The 17,983-nt window shown below is 40.9% G+C and overlaps 1 protein-coding gene across 1 annotated transcript in view; it reads right to left on the bottom strand.

Moving 5' to 3' along the window:
* The window catches only part of LOC311529217 (uncharacterized protein), a 210,995-nt gene that overhangs the window by 50,658 nt on the left and 142,354 nt on the right, over positions 1–17,983 (bottom strand). Inside the window, exon 3 of the mRNA XM_084645010.1 lies at positions 6,043–6,162. Coding sequence (XP_084501136.1) covers positions 6,043–6,162 — 120 coding nt within the window. The remainder of the gene's footprint in view (positions 1–6,042; positions 6,163–17,983) is intronic.

The raw sequence follows: 17,983 nt of genomic DNA, 5'->3' as shown, positions 1-17,983 counted from the left end.
TATTCAACAAATATCTAGCCTAAACTCCTTAGATATAAGAAAGTGTTTACAAAATTAAACTTATTTTCTCAACATATTTATTCTCGGTATAAAGTAGCTCCATTTTATTATTCCATTTGATTTGGTTTGTACTCTTAAGAGAGTAACTCTGTCTTAAGTATGTCCTTGGGGATCCATTGCACTGTATAGCTAGACCTTCTTCTAAAAGAATGGAAGTCACATTTCACTTTTTAGTGTGGGTTTTTTAAAAATCCCATCTAATTCACAGAAAGGAAAAAAAACTCTTTCCACTTTAATAAATCTAACACGAGTCATTTAAGAAATATCTGAGATTAATAGGAAAAAAATAAATCTTTCCATTGACAAGAATAGGAGGAAATAAATTCATCCCATTTCTAAATTAAGACAGCAGATTTGGTAAGCTCTCTTCCTAGAGACCATACTATTTTAAAGTGCCATTTCATTTTATTTTGATGTACATCTTTAGAGCAGATTAACATTGATTTATAAAATGTTTGTGGAAGTTTGCATTATTCTGAGGTAATAAATCCATATGCACATAGTTCTGTATTATATAGATCATTTAAGTGAGCGTAATTTTAACATTTTGATGACAGTTTTAGGATCCTACCAAGCAGTGATAAACCTAGCAGTTATACTACGTGATAATTCTACCTTTCATTATAATGCAGAGTTTCTCCATTCTAAATCAGGCCAAGATGCAAGTTAATACCCATGGGCAATATTCATTCATTATGCATGTACATTATTCCTAAAATTATTGATAATACTTTTCAAAATAGTTATTTTACATACATTAACTCTTGCAGCTATATTAGTATTAAAGATACCTTTATTAATCTTGAATATTTTGTTGAATAATAAATATGGTCTCAGAGGCTCTTATGGCTTCCCTAAGTTAAAAGCTACTGTCAGCTATAATGCTGTAAATCAGTTGTTTAATTATAAAACAGGGCGTTGGAGTGCTGTATTTTTATCTGTGGTTGCTTATTTAAATATCTGTGCTTTTATTAGGTTTGTATCATACTGCATAGGGACATGTTTTTTTTTTAAAAAAAAGGAAAAATCTCAACACAGGCATTCTGAAGGGGTAAACAACTTGCATTATATAGCAAGCAAATAGGCACTTTTGCCTGTAGTTATACACATTGTAAAGCTTGTTTGAAGCTAATGGGGTTTGAAAAGGTTCTATGATAAAGAAATATATGAATACTTCTAACACTGCAGAGGCCTCAGCTACAGTTGAGATGTATTTAGTGTAGCTCAAGGTGTTGAAGGGAAGGGACAGTCACTCTACAGACCTCCCTAGTACCAGGACTGTCTGATGGCCAGACCAATCCCCAGTGTAAATTAGGGCAGCCATATGACTGCTAATTTATGCCACTGCTCTTGGCCTCCGAAAGGCCATTCCGACAGACTGGGATCAGTGGAGCATAGTGATGCCCAGGCCACACTTTCCCTTGGTGAGACCTTTGCATCGGGGGCCAGAAAAGGGGTGGTGTAGGAGTCCTGAAAGGGATTCCCATACAAAAGGCATCACCTCCAGGGGCTGGTGAAGCCAGCTTAACAGTTGTTTTGTGCCATCCTACCTGGCAAAGATATGTATTACAACATGGGTGTTACAGTTGGTCAAAAAAATATGACATTTTGTTGAAGCCAAACATTTGTGGAACTAGACTAGTTTCAATGGGAATTGTCAACAGAAAGTTTTCTTAAGTCTAGCTTGTAACTGAGAGGGCAAAATGCCAGCTTACTGGTAGGCCACTCACTTGGGAGACAATATAGAGCTTCAAGACTCTACTTTGACTGGTTCAGAACTGGGACTTGAACCTGGGTTTCCTCACTTCCCAGGTGAGTGCCCTAACCTGTTGGTTATTCTGGTGTGGGTCTCTTTCTCCATATGTCTCATTTTTGTTCTGCCTCAGAATGAAAACAACTTCAGAAGCCTTTCACAAAACTAAACTCTTGTTTTCTGGATCCACTTCAAGCATTACTTTAGGCATGGTGAGATTCCTGAGCTAAGGGAGCCAATGTTATGAGAAGACAGAGAAGAGAGGTAGTGACTATCCTCAAGGTTACTGCTCTTGTCTTCTAGATTTAGTTATTTCTCTTTAGATTTAGAAAATTTAGGAAATCACAGTACTTCTGTTCTCCCAAGGTGGCTCTAACATTCCACCATGTCTTTCTGACTTGCTTCTTGGCCTTGGTTGGAACCTAAAATGGTTCTAGCCGAAGGTCTTTTATCCTTTAAACCCTTTTGCCTTTCAGGACCATCCTACACCCTACTCTTCTTTCCAGACTATTACCCCCATCCTTTCTTTGTCTGCTCCTGACACCTCTCACACTTTCACTTCTAGGCCTCCAGAGCTGACTTCTGGGGTCTGCAAAGCCCACAGCTGAGTCACTCCCCCCCAATTTGGGGTACTTTAAAAATAAAGGGAGAATCTCAGCTATCACTAAAAGGACATAAACCAAGTTTTTCAGCCTGTTCTTTATAAACGTGTAGCCCTGGAAATGCAATGAGATGTAACCATAGAATCATGGAACTGGAAGGGGCCTCGAGAGGTCATCTAGTCCAGTCCCCTGCACTCAAGGCAGGACTAAGTATTATCTAGACCATCTCTGACAGGTGTTTGTCCAACCTGCTCTTAAAAATCCCCAATGATGGAGATTCCACAACCTCCCTAGGCAATTTATTCCAGTGCTTAACCACCCTGACAGTTAGGAAGTTTTTCCTAATGTCCCATGCAAGCTAATCACTAGGGATGAAAGCTAGTCACAGAGTTTTTCTTAAAGTCATAGAGTAGTCACAGTCAACCACAGCCACTCTGGAAGAATCATAGCCATTAAGTTCCTTGATTTCTGGAACGATCCCAGGTCAGTTCTCAGCAATGGGAGACAATGCCGCCCAATACCACCAATGGCAGTATAATGCCTGTGCCTGAATCAGCTCTTCTGTGGCACCATGATCTTCAGCCACAAGGAGAAGCAGTTCAGTAGCATGAGAGGCAATCTGGCCTCGTGGATTGAGCATGGGACTAATCCCAGCTCTGAGAGATAAATGCCTCTTCCCTGTAAGGCTACACAGAGATGAAAGCCTCCTTTTGCAGGCTCTCTCCTCTAGAAGATCTGCACAGAATCAGACACAATTTAGCCTCAAACCTCTCTCTAGACTTGTTCTTCACTAATAATGGGTAGTTATGTGTGCATGTTTGGAATATAATACGTGGTGGGTTCCCCTTTCTATTTTGGTGCATTTACCACAGAAAAGTTATTTTATATTTTCATACATTGTCGCGTCCCCCAACCCCGCAACCCAAACCAGAGGAATTATCAGTATTATGTTTTTTGCCAATTCTCAACCAACGGAGAGATTTTGTTCATATTAATAACCAAATGCAAGTCCGTCTCCAAACGGTCTGTGATTGCAGCTTCATTAAAAGCTTTTTTTAAAAGACGCAAAAAACCCCCACAAAATAGATGCAGGGTACAAAAGACTAATTGTAGTGGCAGCATAATTTACCAACATACATGAAAGCCTCTCTCTGGTATTTCCAAAATGAGGGCTGAGACTCTGTATGGTTCTCTGGGAGGTACAGGTACAGGAAAGTGCAGCTAGGAAGAAGTGGGGATGAAGATGCCTTTAAGCATCGTTGGGTATATCTATACTACCCACTGGATTGGTGGGCAGTGATCGATCCAGCGGGGGTCAATTTATTGCGTCTAGTCTAGAAGTGATAAATCGATCCCCAAGCGCTCTCCTGTCGACTCCTGTACTCCACTGGAGTGAGAGGCACGGAGTCAACGGGGGAGCGTCAGCCGTCAACTCACTGCAGTGAAGACACCGCGGTGAGTAGATCTAAGTACGTCGACTTCAGCTATGTTATTCACATAGCTGAAGTTGCGTAATTTAGATCGATCCCCCCCCGTGTAGACCAGGCCTTAATGTCTTCCCTATTCTGGGCTACTCTAGGGATTAGTACAGTCCCGGTCATAAATGAGCTCATCAGGAGCTACTCGAAGTTATGGTGACTCCTGCAACATACCCAACACTGTCTGTGTATACTAGTGGAACTCCCTTCCTGCCCCAACACACACCATTCTGTCCCCAGCACCACCCCACATTGTTACAGTGGCATACAAGGGTGACATACAGCAGTGGCTCTCAACCTTTCCTGACTACTGTACCTCTTTCTGGAGTCTGATTTGTCTTGCGTACCCCAAGTTTCAACTTACTTAAAAACTACTTGCTTACAAAATCAGACATAAAAATACAAAAGTGTCACTGCACATTATTAGTAAAATATTGTTTACTCTCTCTTTTTACTTTATAATTATAAAATATATCAACTGGAATATAAATATTGTACTTACATTTCAGTGTATAGAGCAATTTAAACAAGTAATTGTCTCTATGAAATTTTAGTTTTTACTGACTTTGCTAGTGCTTTTTATGTAGCTTATTGTAAAACTAGGCAAACATCTAGATGAGTTGGTGTACCCCTGGGAAGACCTGTATATACCCCAGGGGTACACATACCCCTGGTTGAGAACCACTGACATGCAGAGAGAGTTCCTCCATAGCTGCATCTAACTTTATGTGGATTTAAAAAAAATCCAAATGCTTTTTGTTACATCAAATAAAACTGGGAAGAAGTCTAATATACTTTATTCTGTTCTGTTCCAACTTTAAGTAACACTTCCTATTGGGAATAACTTCAGAGACTTGGATTTTCCTAGTTTACTAACTGTAATAAATAAATCTGAATAAATCCAGACTTCAACAAGGAGGACTGAATCAGCCGCATTTAATTTGTATAGTGAAAATATCCTGATATTAAAAGACTTAGCACATTGGGCTCTGTGTTTAACAACGAAGTGAAAAACTCTGTGGATTACTGTAGAAGTAACTGTTCTGTAGCTTTTTTTAAGTTGATATCTGAAGTCACACACCCAGACTTTTTCTTCACATGACTAATCCACTCTCCTGTGACCTCTCTTTAGTTTGATATTGAATCAGGAACAGAAACTGTAGCTTCAGCTGACCCCAAACATTTAGTTACATTAATCACAGGGTGTTTTTGGACTCTAAGCGTACTGAATGAAAGACACTTTCTTCGTGAGACATTGATCAAACAGTCTACAGGTATCAGTACATCGAAGCACATTAATCATCTTGTGCATTATCAGTTCCACCAGTAGAATATGTAAATGTGATTCCTGTCAATGATAAGGGAAAGTAGAATTTATTCCTAAAACTGGTCCATCTGGAGCTGCTGATATAATCTTACCTAAGACAATAGGTGTAAAGATAAATTTTAGCATTACTGATGCTGTGCTGCCAATGGACATGAAGTACAAGTAAATTAAAGGTAAGAAAAAAAAGAGAGCAGTCACTTGTGGGATTTGCTGTTCCCCTACATAGTGGAGAGGATGTTTTCTGCTTAATAAAACAGTGCAGCTGTATGAAAGCTCTTATAATTGTAACCACAGAAGTTCTGCTTAAGAGCATGCTGTTCTTCCTGCATCAGTGCTCTTGCCCTAGAATATACCTGTGATATACTTGCCTTGTGGCTAAGGATGTGATGTTCATACTTACTGTAAAACTCTAAGGCAATGACTCACCTTCACAGATGGCTCACCTTCACTCATACTAATCAGGCCGTTTGAGTGAGTTGCAACATGTATCTTGCTGAGAGTGTTTTACATATCCCTCTTTGTACAACATTATTACCTCCACAAAAAGTGTTCCAGCCAAACAAAAATTCACTCATTTCCATATCTTGGGCCAGATTTGGGAACAATGCTAAATAGGCACCCCATCTCCACCCTAGTATGTATGTGCCTATGTTCAGTCCTCGTGGAGATTATTTCTGACAGGAGCAAGAATAATCTAGATGTGGTATGCACCCATAGCTCTCTGCTGGGTGTAGAAGCTTGGGTGGCAGAGGAAACGGAGGGATATATAGACAGAAAGATCATACGCCTGACTACCATGTCCCACCCCTTCATTGCCCTTACCTGTTATACTGTCATGGAGGGTCTGCAGAGTTGGAGTAGGGGTGGTCTTCTGTCCCAGGCTCCCTCTGCTGGGCATGGACTTTTGGGTGGGTGCCTCTAAGTCTTGCCAGAATGTGGGCCCTGGAATTTGAAAGAAATTAAGAGAAAAATCCAGAGCACAAAGTGTGGAAGTTAAATTCATTTTGGGTCTGATCCTACGTCCATGGAAGCTAGAGACACAAAGTTTTCCCACTGATGTCACTGGTGAAGGATCAGACCCTGTGTTCACTACAATCGGCTTCATCCTGTCAATCATACTCACCTGAGCTTACAAGCCGCCTACTCACCATGGGTAAAGGAGCAGGATGGGGCCCTACTGTAAACTACAACAAAAGAACAGTGCTTTTGTAGTCTTTTAACCAAGGTTTCATTATGTCGCTACTGAGAAGATGTAATAATGATTAAGGAGTAACTTTAATTGTAACCCCTCTTTCTTTGAGTGCTTATCACTTTCCAAACATTTTCCTTTGGGCTGTCATGTCCCTGCTTTGTTTTCGGGCCAAAAGATATTTTTTGGACAATCTGGTAAAATTCCAGCCCATATCATCCCCTTCCCCCCTTAGATCAAGGGAAGGGATCCTCTGCAAACACATCCGCCTCTCCTTCAGCACAGAAAGGAGACTTAAGCCACATTCCATGGCATTGAGTCGGTCTTGCCAATGCCAAGAGAACAGAACAATCTGTGCAGGAGGTAGAGGATAGGCAGGGTGGGGAGGCACATTTCCTGCTCCTCTTGCCCTCTCTCCCCCTGAAATTTCCTGGATAAGATTATACATTTCAAGGCTTTTCCACAGAGGCACCATGGGATGTTATCAGACTGACATGGCCAGCAGGGGAGGCCAATGGAGACACACTGCTAGGGAGTGGTCAACTATGCTGCCATTGTCCCTGAAAACCCATCCGGAGTTGGTGTTCATTTAAGGGATGTGGAAACCGAGGTCATAGTTAACTTATTCGAAGAACACCATTCGTTTGAGGGATCAGTGCAGGGTTGCCAATTTTGGTTGGACATATTCCTGGCGGTGTCATCATAGGACAATTTTTAATTATATATTAATGTTTAATTCCTGGAGACTCCAGGAAATCCTGGAGGGTTGGCAACAGTAGATCAGCATCAGAGAGAAATCATTCCATTGGTCCCTCCTGACTATTGCCTCCTGATCCATGGAGCAGAATAACTGAGGTGCAGCCACAGAGGGGCTCAGAGGGATTGGGAATAATAATGGCACTGCCCTACTTCTGCTCTCACAATCTGCATTCTCTCTCCTCAGTGATGAAGAGGGGATAATCAGGCCCTTTGCTAATACAACACTATTAGTTCAGATTTACACTTGCAAGAGTTAGGAAACTCAAAGTTAGGTTTCCACCAGCAACTGCCACTGGTCCATACAGAGGAGTCTACAGTGAAGCTGGAGGTGTGATTTCCAGCTTGGCTAGATTTACTCTTGCTAGTATTGATTGAGCTAATGTGCTAAAAATAGCAGTTTAGCCACTGCAGTGCAGATGGTGGGGTGGAGTAGCTACCCAAGGACAATCCAGTCTGAAACCCTAAGGACATACTTAGGCTTCTTACTGCCTGTATCACTGCAGGCCTGCTGCTATTTTTAATATGCTAACTCGATCAACGCATGTACTTCTACCCAAGCTGGAAATTACATGTCTACCATAGACATACCCTAAGATAAATTAATATATATGATGCTGCATATGATATGTATGCAGGGTTGGGGGAGGACAGTTTACAATTGCTACAGAAGTTAAAAATCTGTTGAACTGTCCTACGCTTTGCAAGTTTAAAATTTTTAGTCATAACATTGCATTCATGTTTCTTTTTTAACTCCATTTACAAACTCATTACTGTTTTATGAAAGACCCATTAATAGGGCTGGTCAAGAAATGGTTTTCCCATCCTGAGATTGAGATTTCAATGACTTTTCCTGTCTGTAATCAGGACAAAAAAAGTCAAAATCTAAACAAACAAACAAAAACAAACAAACATGTTGTGAACTGAGAGACCCCCCCTCTTACCCCCGCCACCCCAAATCCATTAACTTGAATGGAATGTTTTCTTTCAATAATTTATAAATGTTTCATTTTGATTTCAACCATTTTTCTTTTTAACCTGGTTTTAGTATAAATTAAGTTGAACTTTAAAACAAAAAGTCATTTTGAACCAAAAAAACAAATGGTTTCAAAAGTAGTGAAAACATCCCTTGAAGTGTGTGTTAACTACTTATGCTAAACAACCTGTTTCCCCTTGTGTTTTAGCTGAGACATTCTGAGTACATTTCTCAGATCCCAAGACGGGATCTGTGTAAGCTCGAAAGCTTCTCTCTCTCACCAATCCAAACTGGTCAATAAAACCTATTACCTCACCCACCTTGTCTCACTCATAGTTATGCATGTACAAAAACTGCATAGACTATTACTGTCTCATTCTGAAATGGAGAGTCAAAGACTCAAAGACTCACAGCCAGACAACATGTGTCAATCCACGTATGTAGCTCTTACCTTGGGAGGAAGAGGTGGGGATAACCATTATCTGTTAGGTTCACTCCCTCTGGGGCACCTGGGATTGGCCACTGTTGGCAGACAGGATACTGGGCTGGATGGACCTTTGGTCTGACCCAGTATGGCCATTCTTATGTTCTTAAAGGGCAGTGCGTGACATGGGCCTATGGGTGAATTTCAAAAGCTAAAAATCAGCTCTGTACAGGCTGAGGCTGAAGCTACATCTCAGAAGCAGCCTCTTGCTTTGCTATCAAAAGCTGGAAAAGGCAAGTCATTATATTTTTATCCATTGTACACATTGCCCTTCTCCCATCCCTTCTCAGCCTCCCCCCTCCCTTTTGTTGTTGTTTCAGTATAATCTGTTTAAAGAGCTATATCATCACTTCAGAGCATTTAGGAGTTCCTATAATAAAGCAAAGGGAGTTATGGCACCATTAGTCATTTTCTAAGGTGTAATCAGCTAAATGATAAAAATAGCTGATTATAGCAGCAAGTTCAGACCACTGGAGTAAAGAGGGAGTCAGCATTTCCATTACAAACCTCGTTATTGAGAGGTTTACAGTTTGACTGTATTAAAAAAAAATTGCTCCAGGCTGAAACTTGGCATCCATTGTCTCAACCCCCAGAAGTTATTTATTTAGTTTTCCAATCAGATTTAAATTGCTTAAACTGTTCTGATTTTACTGTCTTTATTTTATTTTAAAACCAACCAATCAGCTTCCTGATGAAGACATTGTAGTCCTGGGGACTAGTGAGAACCATTAGAATATATGCACAGGTATGGGGCGGCCAGTTTTTAAATAGAACAAGAAAGTTGGGCAAATAGCTTGTGATACAGTCACAAAAAAGTCTCTGTCCATGTACTGAAAGAGCTCTACAAGCCTGGGCACCTATCTGGGCTATTTTTACCCTATCACAGACTGTAAAAGGAGAAAAATCAAGATTGTACCCCTTCATTGTTTGGGTCCCCTCACTGTTTGTTTTTTTATGGGGCTTGACTTCTCTATATCCCCTCATTAATGCCATGCATCTGAAGAAGTGGGGTTTTTTACCCACGAAAGCTTATGCACAAATAAATCTGTTAGTCTTTAAGGTGCCACTGGATTCCTCATTGTTTTTGTGTATATAGACTAACACGGTTATCCCTCAGATCATTAATTCTCACTGTGTCATAGAAACTTCATGGAGTACTGAAGTCAGGGCCTGATTAAAAGCCTACAGACATCTATGCAAAGACTCCCATTGATTTCAATGGGCTTTGGATGCAGAAATCCTTCCCAGGCCACTACATTATGGTCAGTGACTGTCTTCTTTCATTAATAATCTTTTCTCTGCTAGAGGAGCCCACAGTTTGTTTTACTTTAAAATAATCTCATCCTAAATTAGAGAACTGGGATTTTTGGAAATATCTTTGGGAGTCTAGGAGTGGTAGCCCATCTCAGGGACTTATCCAAAGATCCAGGGAATAGAACTCAACCCCAGAAAATGAAGTGAAATTAATTAAAAGAGATATATTAGTGGAACATTAAGGCTGAACAAAAGTAGTAGTGTAACAGTTCAGCTGCCACAACTGTATGTTTTATGTTACACATTGAATAAGGACTTTAAAGTAACATATTAATCTATATATTTAACATTTTTATTAAATTTTCAGAGGAGTACTTTCTAAGGAGAAATGTCTAAATTTAATTTCTCTTATCTCAGTCTGTTCTTCTGCATATACATTTTGGCAGGATGCAGCAAATAGTACAGATATTTCTTTATGGTCTCCATGCTTTTCAGATGTTTTAGATTGTTTTCTCAAAAAGAAAAGGAGTACTTGTGGCACCTTAGAGACTAACCAATTTATTTGAGCATGAGCTTTCGTGAGCTCCTCAGGCCCTACGCTACCAGCACTCCCAGCTACCTTCGAGACACCACTGACTTCCTGAGGAAACTACAATCCATCGGTGATCTTCCTGATAACACCATCTTGGCCACTATGGATATAGAAGCCCTCTACACCAACATTCCACACAAAGATGGACTACAAGCCGTCAAGAACACTATCCCCGATAATGTCACGGCTAACCTGGTGGCTGAACTTTGTGACTTTGTCCTTACCCATAACTATTTTACATTTGGGGACAATGTATACCTTCAGATCAGCGGCACTGCTATGGGTACCCGCATGGCCCCACAGTATGCCAACATTTTTATGGCTGACTTAGAACAACGCTTCCTCAGCTCTCATCCCCTAATGCCCCTACTCTACTTGCACTATATTGATGACATCTTCATCATCTGGACCCATGGAAAAGAAGCCCTTGAGGAATTCCACCATGATTTCAACAATTTCCATCCCACCATCAACCTCAGCCTGGTCCAGTGATCCACACAAGAAATCCACTTCCTGGACACTACAGTGCTAATAAACAATGGTCACATAAACACCACCCTATACCGGAAACCTACTGACCGCTATTCCTAGCTACATGCCTCCAGCTTTCACCCTGACCACACCACACGATCCATCGTCTACAGCCAAGCTCTGCGATACAACCGCATTTGCTCCAACCCCTCAGACAGAGACAAACACCTACAAGATCTCTATCAAGCATTCTTACAACTACAGTACCCACCTGTGGAAGTGAAGAAACAGATTGATAGAGCCAGAAGAGTTCCCAGAAGTCACCTACTACAGGACAGGCCTAACAAAGAAAATAACAGAACGCCACTAGCCGTCACCTTCAGCCCCCAACTAAAACCCCTCCAACGCATTATTAAGGATCTACAACCTATCCTGAAGGATGACCCAACACGCTCACAAATCTTGTGAGTCAGGCCAGTCCTTGCCTACAGACAGCCCCCCAACCTGAAGCAAATACTCACCAACAACCACATACCACACAACAGAACCACTAACCCAGGAACCTATCCTTGCAACAAAGCCCGTTGCAACTGTGCCCACATATCTATTCAGGGGACACCATCAAAGGGCCTAATAACATCAGCCACACTATCAGAGGCTCATTCACCTGCATATCCACCAATGTGATATATGCCATCATGTGCCAGCAATGCCCCTTTGCCATGTACATTGGTCAAACTGGACAATCTCTACGTAAAAGAATAAATGGACACAAATCAGATGTCAAGAATTATAACATTCATAAACCAGTCGGAGAACACTTCAATCTCTCTGGTCACGCAATCACAGACACGAAGGTCGCTATCTTACAACAAAAAAACTTCAAATCCAAACTCCAGCGAGAAACTGTTGAATTGGAATTCATTTGCAAATTGGATCCTATTAATTTAGGCTTAAATAGAAACTGGGAGTGGCTAAGTCATTATGCAAGGTAGCTTGTTTCCCCTTGCTTTTTTCTACACCCCCCCCCCCGACGTTCTGGTTAAACTTGGATTTATCCTGGAAATGGCCCACCTTGATTATTATGCACACTGTAATGAGAGTGGTCAGTTTGGATGAGCTATTGCCAGCAGGAGAGTGAGTTTGTGTGTGGGGGGGAGTGTGTGAGAAAACCTGGATTTGTGCTGGAAATGGCCCACCTTGATTATCATGCACATTGTAGGGAGAGTGGTCGCTTTGGATGAGCTATTACCAGCAGGAGAGTGAGTTTGTGTGTGTGGTTTTTGGAGGGGGGTGGAGGGGGGTGAGAAAACCTGGATTTGTGCTGGAAATGGCCCACCTTAATTATCATACACATTTTAAAGAGAGTGGTCACTTTGGATGGGCTATTACCAGCAGGAGAGTGAGTTTGTGTGTGGGGGGGGGCGGAGGGTGAGAAAACCTGGATTTGTGCTGGAAATGGCCCAACTTGATGATCACTTTAGATAAGCTATTACCAGCAGGAGAGTGGGGTGGGAGGAGGTATTGTTTCATGATCTCTGTGTGTATATAATGTCTTCTGCAGTTTCCACAGTATGCATCCGATGAAGTGAGCTGTAGCTCACGAAAGCTCATGCTCAAATAAATTGGTTAGTCTCTAAGGTGCCACAAGTACTCCTTTTCTTTTTGCTGTTACTCTGAAACCTTAGATTGTTTTATTTTCATTACCACTCATGATGTGTACTGCTTCTTTGATCAGCAGACTCAGAGTTTACTGGTTTTCAAATATATATGACTTCAAAATATCTTTATTTAGTATATCTGAGTGTACAATTTTATGGTGAGTAACTATTAGATACAATTTTTTTTTACTTTAAGTTTTAGAGATACCCCTACAGATGGGCATCGAGCCCATACAAGGGAAATCTTAAAGGAGGAATATTAAGGTACAGATAGCAAGGGTGGTGATGCATCTTCATCATGAAAGATCAGGAGCTCCTAGGAGGCACTGTTTCTAAAAGGATTATGTGCTTGGTTCATTTTATTAGGATTTTTATTTGTGCATATTAGTGGCAGGAACATAATAACTGACCCACATTTATTGAAATTGCTAGGCAAGTCAGTTTACCCAATTATCTGAGGGAAATTTCACAGCATGGATGGATAGCTGTGTGAGTTCATCTTTAACTATAGGTTTGTCTTTTCTTTTAAGAAACAAAATTATTCCAGAGAATATGACCTTCCAGAGACCGTGGTTGCATGTATACAATTCCAGGGCTGACTTTCCAATGCCTCTTTTGTTGGCTGGCTTGGACTTTGGGTCTTGACTGCCTTTCTGTTTGGTTTCTCTGTTGGACGGGGAAACGCCTGCAGACCTGATGTGAGAGCAGATTGTTGATGAGCTGCCTTGTGCCCTTTTGGTTTTCTGTGGATTTAACTTGATTGGAATGAATACAGTTGCTGTCATGTGAACAAAAAGAGGAGCTATGTGCAAATTCCTCATTAGATTCCAATCAGGAACCCTTTGTGAAGAAAGAGCAGGTATTTCACCAGTCCTCGTATCACACTGGTCTGAAAATGAACTTGCTAGTTAAAGAACCATTTGCCTACTAGTCTGCTTCCCCATGTGCAAACTAACCTGCCTTGGTTTATCCATTGACTGCTTGCCATGCAAAAGAGTGACCAATCATGCATTTTTAGTGTGCAGCCATGTAAACCATTTTTTTGAGAACATGTCCCTTGGGCTACACTCTGCAGACTCCAGTCAAAAGATACTCCCTATGCTGAATATATGCAGAATAAAACCCATCATCATTCAAGAATGTCATTTTGTCAGAGGGGGGCAAAAGAAAAGTTGATTTTGACTGACAAGCCCCTTATTTCAAAGTGTGTGAGCCACATCAGAAAGTATTCCAGACTCCATATGTTAGAAGAAAACACTGAATACCGCATATAACATTGACTTTATCATTCTTTAATCTCACTTTAATTGCTGTGGTCAAGTTACCCCATACTTAATAACCCACAGCTTGGTCTATTATTTAATATGGTTGACACATACTTTGTTTTAAATGTCAGTGCTGGTAAAGCCCTGGACTTGGCAATGTTGTGCATGATAGATGGCAGAGGAGATGGATCATCTGTTTGTTGTCTGTGCTGTTGGTATGTTGGCTGCAACTTTTTCAACTATGACACTAGGCTGGTGCCAAACCCAAAGCCATTGAATGGGTAACGTTATCCCTTGTATCTGATGTTCGTAGCTAATCATTCTTGATTTCTTTGGCTGAATTTACAGGAATGTGTAATATTATATTGCCCAAGTTAGAGGCAAACGAGAGTAGTTTCAAATGGGCTGATTTAATTATTTCAGCATCCAGTGGCACCTTTGTTATTAAAGGATTTTCACAAAGCAGTACATAGTCTAATTATGTATTTACACTAGAGACTGTTACAGCATCTGCTGGGTAAATAATATACATTTGTAAAATGCTCTAGCTACTAATTTACACAGCCGACCACGGAGACTCTGAAAGGTTGACGCATGCCATCATGTCAGCTCTCATACACTTCCAAGCTTTCCGCTTGTCTCTTTTCAACTACCAACAAGACAATGGAAACCACACACCAAAAAAAGCAAACCTCCTATACTAAAATAACGTTGGGAATCTGAATTCAGAGTAAAAGCTGCAACTCCTACCAAAGGTGCCCTCTTGTCCCTAGCTATGTGGCAGTGCAGGAGAAGTGTTCTGTCATCTCTAGACAGCTCCAAGGCCCACATTTACATAAGTACAAGCAGAAAGGTTAAAGATGAAATGTAAATTTTCATATGGATTTCTGGCTTATGTTCTGTTGGTGCAAATTTACCTTAAGGCCAACATAACTGGCCTCCAGAGGATCTCCCCTTGCACAGGGGATTTTTGGGTGCTATATTGCTGCCATAACCCTGCAATAGATGTTGGAGCCACAGCTATGGCATAGTTCAAACGCACTGAAATTGGGTAATTCCTAGCTGCTGCATCATCTCCCTGGGGCTGTTGGTAGCTGGTGCAATTCACAGCAAACCATAGGGCTATACTACTACTGAGTGTAGCAAGGGCTGTCCAGGCACTGACTGATGCGGACCAATCCAATTGGGGGGTGGAAAGGTGGTTCATGAGCTGCACTGAGCACTCTCCAGCCTTATCTTAGGATCAAAGCCTCTCTATAAGGGCTAAAGTAAACACTTATGAGAATAGTTACAGTAGATTAACGTTACTGATGGAAGGCTGGTGTAAGGTCGAGCGCTTGGCAAATCAGTGCCAAAAGTTCTAGGCTAAGCTAGGAATCCGTTAGTGGGGTTTTGGGGATAAGAGTTGAGATGTCCCATGCTCTGAACTTCAAGCTGCTTTGCAGAGTGGAAACTTTGCAGAGTGGAAAAGGAAGTTCATTATGACTTACTTCTAATAAAAGAGGTGCCCAACATCTGTGAGTGACTGCAATTCTCTTAATTACCACCAGAGGAGCAGTTTGCCACCAGTGTGACAAAGACTAAAAGCAGAAAGAAATTTACTGGGGCAATAAAGGAAGTACATTGATAATAGATACAGAAATAGCACAGATCCTGCCTACTCCTATGGTTCCACAGTGCAGAGGAAGGGAATGGAAGGAGCCAAGTTGTTTTTTTTTTAAAAAATGATCTGCGCACCAAGGTCCTGGCTTTCTAGAGGTTCCTGATGCAGATCCATACCTCACACTCTTTTGAAGGCAGCAGCAAGGTGGTGCTGGATGAATGGTTACTGTGAAAATCTCATCCTTTCCAATCACTGCCCTGCTCACATGAGCAACAGAGCCTGCTCCAGCCACTAGACTGAAGCAGAGGCCGTGGAATGATTTCAATCCTGACCCACAGCTTGGGAAAAGGATCACTTCCCGCTTTAACTCTATAGAGAGTGATTCAGTGCCTCGCTGAGCTGTGCTGGGGAGAAGATTTGGACCAATGCTGCCGCACATTCTATTTTTCCATTGAACTACAAACCAGAAAATGGGCCAGTGTTCATGAAAAATTTGCTGTTTCACATTAAGGACGCTCAAAATTTTTTTGTAATTTCACATGTTTTTGATGCTGATTAAAAAAAGCCAGCTATCGTCAACAATTTTACAAGCACAATACAGGGCAGAAACAAACAACAACAACATAAAAATAAAAAAAAGAGAGGGAAGGAACCATTAAAAATAGAACCCATTTCTTTATAACAGCAATTTCTATCGTTCCTCTTGCTTGATCCTGCATTTGTGGTGTAAATAATTTACACCAGGAATAAAAGAAAACTCTAGATTTCTGTGGGAAAGATACATCTGAAGTTTAAAAGGACAGGAACAGTCTCTCTCTCAGTGAGGGACAGCTGAGCGTTTTACAGGGCATCCACTAAGGCCCGAATTCATCAAGGCACTTGAGCATATGCCTAACTTTAACTCCAATGGAAATTAAGCACATGCTTAAGTGCTTTGCTGATTCAGGGACTAATATCAATGAATCTAAGGTGAACTGATTTATGAGAGACCAGAGTGTTGACCCGATGTGGACTGAAATGAGACATGGTTGAAATATTTGTTGATTGTGTGGTTTGCCTCTTTTACCCAAAGGCCTTATTTAAGTTGAGCACAACACAGTAACTGTACAGTAATGGCACTTGGTTGAAAAAAAAAAGGGAACTATATACAAAAGTTTTGCAGCAGTTCTAGTGAGTAAAGCAGTGTAACACTAGACCCACAGGCTCAGTGGCTTTTCTTGAACATGCTGCACAGCAGTGAAAGTTTTAAGAATGAGACATTGGTGAAAAAGTCAAGAGTGAGGCAGCCTGAAAGAATGCACCATATGTGATTTAGGAATAAGATTATCCATGAAAATATTACTCTGCGATGCAGAAGGACTAGTGCTTGGGAAAAAATGGTTTCCTCTATTGTGGGAGAAACAGTGTTTCCTTCATTGAAAGCAGCTTTCATGTTAATGATCATAGCAAAAGTGTAACAGGAGAAGTGAAAGATAATTAGGACGTGACATTAATACTGGATTTGCGAAATCTTGCCTAACAGGTGGGTGGAGTTTATCTGAATTTGCTTCAGCTGGAGCACTGAATCACACAGACAGTCTGTAAAAGTATTGCAGATTGTGAGAAAAAAGGTAAGAATGCTTAAATGTGCTAGTTGGCTCCATCAACACGTGTCCTTTCTCTCTCTTCTAGCTTATACTAGCATCTCCCAGTTAAGAGGTCTCTTTCTCTTCCTGTCATCCCTTGTTTCTGTGTTAGAAAGCAGAGAATATTGGGTTTCTTTTCAACACACTGATATATAAGGGGAAACATCTGTGGTTTAAACAAAGTGTACAAAAGCTTAAAAATATTAACACCCCCCCTCTTGTTTTAAATGACACCTAGACACCCATTTTCATTAAAATAAAATTTATGAGTTTAAGTATGAAGAGAAGATATTTAGAAGATGGAATTCTATGATGCTCAGAGTAGAAGTCTGAATGTCCATCTAGACAGCACATGCCACTTGCAGGCTCCCAGCCATGGAAGCACCAGTCTAGAAATATTTGTTTCAGTTTACTAACAAACTTTTTTTTTTTTTTTTTGGCAGTCCAGCCAAAATATCAGCACCACCTGTGATACGAGCATCAGCTTTACCATCAGCTTCACGGGAATTGCAAAACAGCCTAACCCCACCCAATTCTTAATAAATCAAGTGCTGAAAGCACTTCAAATGAGAACTTTGCTTACGAGACATGTAACCCACAGGTATCAAAGGCTCAAGTCATGTAAACTGGCTATTTGCCCTTTTTGACATAATCCAAAAGTTTTTAAAAAAAGAAACATGGAAAAAAATCACTACCTGACTGATATTTTTATCAAACTAGGACAAGCAAGAAAGTGTGATTGTGCCTCTCAGTAAATCAGTCACTCTGATTTTGCTAAATTGTGAAGGATTTATCACACTGCAAAGTTACTAAGGATTATGGAGTTGATCCAAAGCCCACTGATGTTAATGGTGAGAAGTCATTCCACTGACTTCAATGGGCTTTGA

This window comes from Lepidochelys olivacea (assembly GCF_965140295.1).
Source record: "Lepidochelys olivacea isolate rLepOli2 genome assembly, chromosome: 12".
Lineage (NCBI taxonomy): Eukaryota > Metazoa > Chordata > Testudines > Cheloniidae > Lepidochelys > Lepidochelys olivacea.
Note: the sequence above shows the minus strand (reverse complement) of the source record. Positions and strands in the feature narration are given on the sequence as shown.